The sequence below is a fragment of the Carlito syrichta genome, unplaced genomic scaffold, assembly GCF_000164805.1.
Source record: "Carlito syrichta isolate Samal-C Ts95f unplaced genomic scaffold, Tarsius_syrichta-2.0.1 Scaffold302417, whole genome shotgun sequence".
Classification (NCBI taxonomy): Eukaryota; Metazoa; Chordata; class Mammalia; order Primates; family Tarsiidae; genus Carlito; species Carlito syrichta.
Window position 1 is genome coordinate 305,943 of NW_007246513.1, and position 11,146 is coordinate 317,088.

General features: G+C 56.8%; 1 protein-coding gene across 1 annotated transcript in view; it reads right to left on the reverse strand.

Moving 5' to 3' along the window:
• Positions 1-11,146, reverse strand: part of SDK2 (sidekick cell adhesion molecule 2) — a 189,974-nt gene that overhangs the window by 177,821 nt on the left and 1,007 nt on the right. Inside the window, exons 3-4 of the mRNA XM_021711624.1 lie at positions 5,682-5,775; positions 4,473-4,545 (exon numbers count right to left, since the gene is read on the reverse strand). Of these exons, the coding sequence (XP_021567299.1) occupies positions 4,473-4,545; positions 5,682-5,775 (167 nt within the window). The remainder of the gene's footprint in view (positions 1-4,472; positions 4,546-5,681; positions 5,776-11,146) is intronic.

An 11,146-nucleotide genomic window follows, 5' to 3' on the forward strand; every position in this document is an offset into this window, starting at 1 on the left:
GAGGCTGAGGTGAGTGGATTGCCTGAGCCCGCGGGTTCGAGACCCGCCTGGGCAACTTGGTGAGACCTCATCTCTACAATAAATGAAAAATTAGCCGGGCGTGGTAGTGCACGCCTGTAGTTCCAGCTACTCAGAAGGCTGAAGTGGAAGGATCGCCGGAGCCCAGCAGGTCGAGGCTGCGGTGGCCGGGAGCGGCCACTGCACTCCAGTCTGGGCGACAGAGTGAGACTCCAATTCAAAAAAATACATAAATAAATAAATAAAGAGTAGGATTCTGGGGGCCATAGCCGCTTGGGTAGAAATCCAACCCCTGCCGCTTTCTTACTGTGTGGCTTTGGATATGCTGCTTAACTTCTCTGAACTCATCTGTAAACTGGGGATATTAACACTTCCCTCATGGGTTGGAGGTCAGGACAAATGAGCTGAGGTTTCACCCTTTTAGTACAGCTCCTGGTAAGCAGTGTGGACTTGTTGACAGACTATGGCGGACTGGGGTGTTCTGCAGTCCTGGAGAACACAGACTGTTGCCTTCCTCCCAAACCTCCTTGCATCCATCTGTGTGCGGGCAAATGCCTCTCACCCCACTCCTCAGGACAAATTAAAAAAGCCCTGATTGGGTGTGTTTGCCCATCTCCCTGGTGTCAAAGCTCCCACCATGACCGACTTGAAGTCCTCCAGTGGGACATCTGCGAACACGGGCAGGGAAGAGACAGGTACAGTGAACCCCAGCTCCAGCACACCACTGCCTCCACGTCACCAAAGCAAGGGTGTGGAGCAGAAATCTCTCAGTCCATGGCCGTGACTGGCAGCGGCTGATGGGGAACCCGGGTCAGGCAACTGAGTCCGTACAACACAAAAGCTGCCTTAGCCGGGCTCGGTGGCTCAGCCTGTAATCCCGCGCCTTTGGGAGGCTGAGGTGAGTGGATGGCCTGAGCCCGCGGGTTCGAGACCCGCCTGGGCAGCGAGACCTCGTCTCTACAATAAATCAAAAAATCAGCCGGGCGAGTAGCACATGCCTGTAATTCCGGCTACTCGGAAGGCTGAGGCGGAAGGATCGCCGGAGCCCAGCAGGTCGAGGCTGCGGTGGCTGGGAGTGGCCACTGCACTCCAGTCTGGGCGACAGAGTGAGACTCCAACTAAAAAAAAAAAAAAAAAAAAAGCTGCCTTGACCAGAGTGATCACTGTTCACATGGGCAGGAAGAGAAAGAGCATCTGGGGGTGCTCTATGCCCTCCACAAGGGCCATGCCCCACCCCCACTCCCGGCGCACCCTTTCTCCCTAACGTTCCTCTGCCTTCCATGCCTATCTTGACACTTTCCCTCTGCTCATTTCACACGTCTTAGAAACTCTGACCCCGTTTCACCCACTCAGCCCACCCTGGAAGCAAACCCTAACCCTCGCCCCACAGAGTTGATGAACCAAGAAAAACATGGGCTTGGATGCTCACTTGTGCACACCTGAGCCGCAGCAGAATCACCTGGAGAAGGCCAGGTATGGCGACTCACACCTGTAGCCTTACCACTTTGGGAAGCCAAGGCGAGAGGGTTTCCTAAGCCCAGGAGTTGGAGACCAGCCTGGGCAACTTGGCCAGATCTCAGCTCTACGATAAATTAAAAAATTAACCGGGCGCGGGTGCACACACCTGTAGTCCCAGCTACCTGGAAGGCTGAGGCAGAAGGATCGCCTGAGCCCAGCTGGTTGAGGCTGCTAAAAGATGGCCGTGAGCGTGCGACAGCACTCCAGACTGGTGACAGAATGAGATTCTGATTTAAAAAAAAAAGTCACCTAGAGGGCTTGTTAGACAAGGGAACCACCCTTTGAAAACCGCTGGCTTAGGGTGAGGGCTGGGCCAGCGAGAGGGCAGCCAGATTCAGCAGGAAACTGCACGCTGTGCTGGGTCGTGGAGAACTTGGTGTCCGGAGTTCCAGACTCTTGTCTAGGCCCAGGAAAGACTGAGACTTGATTCGCTGTGGCATTCCACCCCAAGCCCTCCCCAGCCTAGTTGAGTGACAATCCTAAGCCTTGTCCTTGAAGGCTCCCACCAACGTCCACCTCTGTGCCCTCCACATCCACCAGGCCCCCAGGCTGGACCCCCGGGCACCTCCCACGTCTCTGTAACAGGACTAGGTTTTTAGGCAGGGGAGGGCAGGCCAGGTGGGCCACAGACACAGCTGAGATCTGAGTTTCTGCCTGAGAGGCAGCAGGGTACCGTGCCCCCCATGCTAATAAGGGGTTCTCAGACCCACTCACTGCTTTCCCTCTCCTTCCTTCAAGGTCCATAGAGCTCCCTCCACGGGCAAGCAACAGAGAACTAGTTTCTTCCTCATGCTCCCTGGCCACGTTGTGGGCAAGTGACAAGGGTCCACTGGGGGTTTCCTTTAGGTTGGGGGGTCGTAGACAGGGTATGAGAGGGTGCAGGCAACTGCTCCCCACCCCTCTCCTCCTCTCCCTTCCTGCTGATTCTCTAATCTCAGCCTCCTGAGTAACTAATCCCTCCTAATGGGATCAACTTTCCTGTGTCTCTGTCCCTGCATTTTATTTACATAATGAGGACAGGGAGGCCCTCCTCTAAACAGCTTGGAGGGCAGCTGGGTGGAGGGCAGGAGTGAAATCTGGGGGTGCAGGAGCATCGGCCCACCCTGAGGTTTTGGGGACCGTGGAGATAGGTCTTAGCTCGGTGCTGGTTTGAGGCAGCAGCTCAAGATAACAAAGTGTATGCGTGCATGTGCATGTTTGCACGTGTGTGTGTGTGTGTGTGTGTGTGTGTGTGTGTGTGCACCCGTGTGCGGCTGGGTGCTCAGTTAATACTCAGCCAGATATTAATCCCTTTTTATGCAAAGAGACGATGGGTTGTAAGCCCCGAGAAATCAAACTTGAAACTCAGCCAGCCTCCTGCCCTGTTCCCCTCGCCCCTGCCAAATGGACACGTCTGTTAACGAGGGAGATAAACGGAGAGGCCATCAAAGCAGATTTTCAATCTGTCGATTTCGCTTTGGGGCCTTCAGAACCTGATTCCTCACCTCCCCCTTCTGCCCTGACTCCGGCCTCCTCTGCCTTGGATTCCCACTTTGTTCCCCAGCCCCCACGCTTTTATCTCCCCAAGTTGGATCTATTGACCCGACTCAGAAGGGCTCCTTTCATCGGGCTCCAGATCTGCTAATGGAGAGGCAGGCGGAGGGGGTGGGAAGGGGAAGGGGCCCCTGCTGCCCGGAGGGTGGAGGCTTGGGGGAGGGGAGCAGATGGAGGTCTGGGCAGGTGGGGGGTGCTCGTCCTTGGACGGAGGGAGATGGAGAAACCCCACCAAGGCAGAGGGAAAGTCCCCAGAGCGGGGGGACATGTACACTTCTATAGTGCAACTCCCTGGTACATTGACTCAGTTTCTCCACTTTGAATGCACTTTGCTCTTCTTTACTGTCTTGCCAGGGGGCACCCCAAGCCCATTCTTATGAGTGAATACAAAAACAGCACTGGAGGGAAACAAAACACTCTTCCATCCACAAACCCCCCAATGGCCGAAAGAAAAGAGGATGAAGAGGAAGGGGGGTGGACTTAGCCCAAGCTGACTCCCCCGACCCCACCTGGCACGCAGTGCCCATCAGCCCTTCGTGATGGGTGGTTCTTCCCATTCTGCAGATGACAAACACGTGGATAGGCCATCAAGCTGGTAGCCAGCAGACGCAGACTTGTGACCCCCGGGCAGTGGCAGTTTTCACCACACTGGGCCTGGCAGGAAGGGCTCAGGGAATATCTGTAGTTACAGCACAGAGGCCAACGGATCTCCAGTAGGTGCCATGCCTGTGCCAATTTTACAGATGGGGAAACTGGGCCATGGAACAACAGTGACTTGCAGAAGTCACAACCAAAAGTCAGGAGACCAGTCACTGGGTCCCAAGTCCTGCTGCAGCTGTTCTGCCAGGCCCCTGGTCTCTTCTTTACCCTGTGTGCCCTCACCAGATCCTCAGCACTCCGTCTCTCTGTGCCTTTTGGAGGGATCACTTAGCAGAAGATCATCCTGTCTTCTGCTAGAGACTCTCCATGTCCCCACCCGCTCCTGCAGCCTCTCCCGCCCTGGCTGGGCTGGGCAGAGGGGCCTGAGGTGTGGCCAGGGGTCGAACCTCCCCCTTCCTGCTTACCCTGCCCAGGGCCTCCTGGGCTGCCTACCTTGCAGACTTCACTTGCCTATGATGTTCCTCACCTAACGGGGGAGACTAGGCATGGCATTTATGATTATACCCGTTTTATAGATGAAGAAATCAAGGCTAGCTAGGAAGGGTATGCTGGAGAATACCTGTCAATCAGAGATTTAAAGCCAACCCGGGATTCTGGCTTTAAAACGCGCAAGGACAGCTTTCTCAATAAGCACACAGGCGAATGCGCCCGGGTGACACTTGACAAGGTGGGTGAATGAGCATACCACCTCCTGGCCTCCTAATGAAAGGCATCAAACAAATTCCCCCCCGAGCCCCGCCCACACCAGCGGTGCAGCAGCGAGGGCAGCTCGTGAGAAAGGAAGCCTTTGAAAGCATCAGACGTTGCCACATCAGGCTATAGAAGGGGAGAGGGCAGGAGGTAGCATTTATGAGGCACTTCATGTATGCCACAGTCATCTCTTCCCGGCCTAGAAGGACTAGAAGGACCTCAGCAGGGATGTCACCACTTTCCGGGGGGGAATCAGTCAACTAGAAGAAGGATGGGCCTAGACGCCAGGCCTCTGGACTCCCCAGCCCAGTGCTCTGGCGGCCACCTGTCGCTGCTCTAACTTTCAGCGGACGTCGTTTCTGGTGGATCAGTTGATAGTCTCATCTCCTCTGCACACTCTGGGAATGTTATCTAGGACACGGAGACCCACCCCAAGAAGAAGCGGGCAGGTGACCCGAGGAGAGGCCGGAGGGAGGCCCCGCCATGTGGGAGCAGTACCACGTTGCCCACCTCGGTTCCTCCGGAGTGCCCATCTCCAAAGAGGAACCAGTGTATGCCCCTCCCCCAAGTCTCCCAGAGAACTAAGGAGAAGGCTTGGGGACATTTCCTTGTCGCTTGAGGTTTGTTTGGCTGTCACTCACTGGACAGGCTGAGTAGGCCCCTTACAGAGATGAAATAGCCAGAGACCGCACTCATTTGCCATCAGAGGCAGAAGCATACACCCCGTCAGCAGGGAGAGCCAGGCCATGTCCCCACCCGCTCCTGCAGTCTCTCCCGCCCTGGCTGGGCTGGGCAGAGGGGCCTGATGTGTGGCCAGGGGTCGAACCTCCCCCTCCCTGCTTACCCTGCCCAGGCCCTCCTGGGCTGCCTACCTTGCAGACTTCACTTGCCTATGATGTTCCTCACCTAACGGGGGAGACTAGGCATGGCATTTATGATTATACCCGTTTTATAGATGAGAAACCAAGGCTAGCTAGGAAGGGTATGCTTGAGGATACCCATCAATCAGTAGCAGAGCCTCATGCTTGGGCACCCAGGCCCGCATCCTTTCTCCTCCCTCTCCCCTCATGGGCTGTGGTCTCTCTATTCCTCCAATCAGTGTCCAGTGTCCAAGACCCCAGAGTCCCTGCTGGAGATGGAGGTGCCAAGCTGTGGCTACACCGAATGTCCCAGACTCCCCCAGGGTGCTCACCCTGCAGACATGACCTTGGTCATCAGGCTGCCAAGGGTCAGCTGCCAGGTCACTGCAAGCGGGTCCCTACCAGCAGCTGCCCAGCCCCCGCTGTGGGTCGGCCCTCCCCACTGCTGGTCCCAGTGGCTCGAGCACCCCCAGAGCAGCTGTGAGAACGGCTCTGGCTGGGGAGAGGCAGATGGGCCCAAGGGGGCTGGGGACGGGCCGCCTGCCGGGAGCTCTGTGTCTTTCTACAAGGTGGAACAGCACCAGCCCCTGGCTCTTTCTGCTGGCAGGGTGGATGCAGGGCATGGGCCAGCCCCAAGCTGTGAATGACACCGGCAAGGCCCAGGCCAGCTTTGGCAGCACACTTCGTGTGAGAGATGCCTCACTGGGAGCGCTTGGGCAATCCCCTCTTGGCATCCTCACCTCCGTCTTAGCGAGGCTATGATGTAGCATCCTTATTTCACAGGTGAGGACACTGAGACCGGTGGAGACGTGAGACCACCTGCCCAAGGGCTACCTCCCAGCGACTTCAAGGCCAGAGCTCGCCTCATTCTCCCTCTGCCTCTCTCTGCCGGCTCTCAATTCCTCGTGGCATATTTACCTTCCTTATTTTGTCTGCTTTTGTTTGGTTTGATGTGAAGACGAGTTTGCCCAGAAAGCACAGCAGCAGAAGGAAGGGGGTGTGGGGTGGAACCACGCTGAGTGGCAGGAGGGAGTGGATGCTGAATTAAAAGCAGGTGGCCACGAACGTAATCCAGCCAGGGAAAATTCGAGATGCATTTAGATGCCAGCGTAAGAGCTTCGTCAATTGGGCTGGTGGTTTGGTGGAAGTCCTTTGGGCTTGGATGCAAGTCCTGGCCTGTTCTTGCCTGTGTGTCTGACAGCCCCAAACCTCTCTGAGCCTCAGCTTCTCCTGCTGATAAACGGTGACAATTGTGTCCCTTTGACAGGACTGTTTCCACAAGGATTAAATAAAGCAGTGTCTGTGAGAGCGTGTTGCAAACTGCCAAGTGCCACACAATGGTGAGGTTGTCTTTTTTGATTCTCCGCTCCCAGAGGTCTCTAAAGTGCATGGGACGGGCCAACCCCATCGAAGTGGAGGAAGTGAGCTGGCTCGAGCCCCTCTTGGGGGCTGCGCCTCTCTGGCTGGGCCCACCCTCCATGCTGCCCACCCCGGCGCTATCTGAGGCAGCTTCCTAGGGACTGGGCACGGCTGGCAGAATGAGGGTGAGGTTGGGACTTGCCTGACAGCGGCAGGGCGGCTCTTGACAAGGAAGGCTACTCCATGGAGTCCAGGGCCTACAAGACAGGACAGCAGTCCGCCCATCTCTACTTCAGCTCTGCTTGGCCTCCTAGCCACCTGCCTGGTGGAGGGGTCTGGTCAGGCAGCTTAGCAAGATAAGGGAACCCTGCAGCAAGGGGTAAGAGGAGAGCAGGTCCCTGGGGGATGCACCGGCCATGGAGGGGCCAGTGGTGGAAGGCTCTTGGACTTCAGGGCCTCTGGCAACGTCAGGCCAAGGCCTCGGAACGCTTGGCTGCTCTTTCTGGGCCTACAAGGGTCTGAGGCTCATTCAATGGGGTGGACCTCTTTAAGAACCCAAAATATCAAATATAAAATGAGGTGCAAGAGTCCTGGAAGTGCAGGAGGTGCCAGGAGTGGCCTGCAGTCTCGCACATGCTCAGAAGTCACGAGACTCATGTAAAACACACACCCTCACCGCCTGGGGCACCTCCAGGCACACAGCTGGGCCAGGGTAGGAATGGCATGAGTCCGGGGCTAGGGATTCTAGGACCACCCCTCCTCTGCAGCACAGGCAGGTACCCTCCAGGGCTCAGCTTTCTCATCTGCAAATGAGGGGACGAGAGGGGAACCCGAAGGTTCACCCCAGCTGTCGCTCCTTCTGAGCTTCTGCAATTCTGTGAACCTGAGGATGCTGAGAGGGTGCCCTCAAGAGGGCTGAGGAGCAGGGAGGAGGAGATGGGTGGGGTGGCAGGCTCTCTCTGGGGGTGAGGCTGTGACAGGCCCTCCACGGCAAGGACCACCAGCACCGCACGGGAGAGGATTCCCCCCCACCCCCAGTCCTCCCTATATAGAGTCAGGGTCTGTTTACAAAAACAACTAGCCTGATGAGCACTCCCTCCTCCCACCAAGCAGAGAATCAATCTTCAAGAAGCTTCCCCAAACTTCTCCTGCAATGGATACTGGAGTTATGAGTCCAGAAGGTGACATGGGCTGGGAAGTGCACCTCGATGCAGAGGCAGCCCTGAGTCTAAGCCCAGGAAGAGCTGTGGACCCAGGTCAGTGCACACACTCTGTCCTCTGGGGATGGGGCCAGGCCAGCCTCCCGCCATCTTCTAGAGTCTAGCCTAACCAGCCTCTACCCAGGAGAGACACTGGCTCAGGTCAGTTCTCTAGGAAGGCCAGGGCGCAGGGGAAGAAAGGCCTCCATCCCCTGGGTGATGCCGCTCAGCAAGTATGACTGGGTACCACTTGGGTGAGGCCATCTACATGTCCCAGATACGCAGCATGGACTCTCGGAGCAATACACAAGTGCTTCAAAACTGCTGACAGATGGACACTGAGGGGCACCAGGAAAGCCCCCACGGAGAAAGTCACACTCCAGCGTGGTCTTAAAGATAAGTAGAGAAGGGGAATGGCATGTTTGGGAAGCAAGAAGTAGTTTCATGTGGCCGAAGGTCAGGGCACCTGGAGGCAAGGGGGTGATGAAGGCTTATCCCATAATGACGGCCACCAGCATTTGCAGAGAGACTGCCACCCCCTGGGCCTGTGATGGACTCATTTAAACACTCACAACAAACTACAAAGCTCGCCTGGCTCCCTCATCCTGCAGGTTGCAGCTTTTGTGACTTCCTTCAGGAAGCAAGCCTCCCCCAACTCCTTGGTGGATGGGGCGGGGGCCTCATGGTTACCCCTCTTCACAGTATCATCATTGCCGCCCCCTTGCCTGTCTCCCCCGCCAACTCTGAGCTCCATGAGAACAGGGACCTGTCTGATCACGGAGTCACCGTCAAAGTCTGCAGTGGGACCTGGCATGCGGTGGGACGTTCACTGGTTGGATGGATGGGTGGACGGATGGATGGGCGGATGGATGGAAGCAAGGGAAAGGGGATGCATGGAAGGACAGAGGGGAGCATGGACAGACAGAAGGATGGGTGAATGGATAGAGAGAAGGATGGCAAGATGGATGGACAGACGGATAAACGACGGATGGCGACATGTATGTACACCTGGAGGGTGAACAGAAGAATGCACAGACGGACGGATAGATAGAAGGAAGGAAAGCTGGATGGATGGATGGACAGATGGATTTGTGTATGTGCACATGTCTGAACGGATGGACAGAAGAATGGATAGATGGATGGATGGATGGATGGATGGACGGACGGACAGATGGAAGCATGAATGGATGGATGGCTAAGACACCTAGTGGCATCAGAGTCATGTCCCATCATGCCAAGAATCCCCTCAGACAGCATCTGACCCAACCCCTTCATTTCACAGGTAGAAAACTGAGGTCATGGAGGGGAACCAGCCCCCTTGACTTCTGAGGAGAGCGGGGCGGGGGGCGGAGCTCAGGCGTGCAGTGTCCACACCAGAGCCTGCCCAGGTCCTGCGCTGATGGGAGTGAATCCCAGATCGCTGGGCCCTCACCTGTGCTCCCCACTGGTCCTCTGCAGAGACAGGTCTCCTGAGCTCACACCTCTTGCCAAGGCCCCTTCTCCTTTGGGCCTTATTTTGCTAGGGTCCCCCTCCTCAAGATGCCCCTGCCTCTTCTGGACTCACTCAAACCCCTTGTGTTTCTTCCCTGGCTGCCCAGCCTGCTGTCCTGTGCTTCACCTGCCCCCACTCTATGTAGGTCGGGTCCCATGGCAGGAGGGGGACCCTGTGGAGAGCTGATTGTGTTACCACCTCCTTAATTAATATATGCACATAAGAGCTACCTGTGAGGGTGGGGGAGAGGAACAGGAACGAGGGCCAGGGGAGGGAGAGAGGGAGCACACGGGAGCCCAACGAGTCCTGTCGCATGCAGGCACAGTGGCCGGAGCCAGAGGAAAGCCAACCCACCACTACCTCAGGGCCAGAAGCTGGGAAGAGGTGAGGGGACAGCACTGCCACTTCCAGCTGCTCCCCCAAGCTGATTAATGCCAATTAATAGATGTCCCCACTGGGCTGCACGGTGCTACCATCAGCTGCTCTCAGGAGGGTGTCCGGGCTGCCGTGCAAGACTGCCACGGGATACCAAACCTGTCTCTCCTGGATGGTTCTGGCCTCATTCTTCCGCTGACCTCATGGTGTGCCTGGGGACAAGATCCTTTCTCTTCTGATCAGAGGGTCTCCTCTTTAGTCTGTGCTGAGTCCCTACAGCTCCAAGGCTCCCCCATCCCTCCCACAGAGCCGGGGCGTTCTCAAAAGCACCTGCCGGAGAAGAGGTGCTCACAGGGGTGAACAGGAAGGGACTGAGGGAACAGCCTTGGGGTTGGAAAAGGGTCTCTATTCCCTGCCTCTCAAGATTGGTTGGGTCAGACAAGCTGGGAGGTGGCCAGGTTCTGGAACAGGCAGACCACAGAGCAAGGAGGCTTATGGAAGCCAGGACTAAGATGGGGCCGATCCCTACCCTAGACTAGACCCTGCCTCAAAAGATGGGGCCGGGGACAGGCTGGGGAAAGGTGGCCAAAATGGCCTTCCAGGAAAGAGTGGGGGAAGGGGCCTGCGGGGAATAAGAGGAGGAGGAGATGGGAGGAAAACCTGGGTCTGCCCCAGCAGCCCCCTCCACCCTGCTACCCTCCCCAGGCCGGAGCAAAGGCAGCGAAGGTGGAGTTGAGACCTGCCCATTCTCATGCAGGCAGGGGAAGAAAGAATCAATCAATTCATTAGGCTGACACATCTGCGAACATGGCTTCCGGGACTTGACGGGCATGGCGGGCAATGGTGGCTTAATGGGCACTTTCACTCTGAAGTGACACCTGGGCCAGCTGCTTCTTCCAGGGCATGGGATATGCTTCGAGATGCGGGGAGTTGCAGGCGTGGCTGCTCCTGAGGCAGGCGAGGCAGAGGAGCCAGAGGATGGAGGAATTGAGTGGCTGGGGAAGGGCCCCCTCCCAGCCACTGCGCTGGCCACACTGCCTCTGCTCCCAGCTGGCCAGAGGGAGCAGGATATCCGGACAGGCCTTTCTCAGGCCCGCCTGGGGCTTCGGCCCAGCCTGGGCAGTGGGTGCGGCTGCACGAGAGCTGGTGTGTTGGTGGGAGAGTTTACTTCCTGTCTCTGGGTCTGCTGGGGAGTGCTGACTGGGGGACCCATAGGCCCATAAGTGGTCGGTTCTATGATCTGGTGGGGAATTCACATTTCAGAACCTGGATTTTTTTTTCCCAACGCCAAACCACTGCAGGCGTCGGGGTCTCGAGAACGGGGCAGCTCAGCGAGGTGTAAGGATGGCTCTGTCCTCATCAGCGGCAGAGCTGGGCACACACCTGGCCTCCCTGGGTCCCACAGTCTGTACTCTTAGCCACATTCTTTTTTTTTTTTTTTT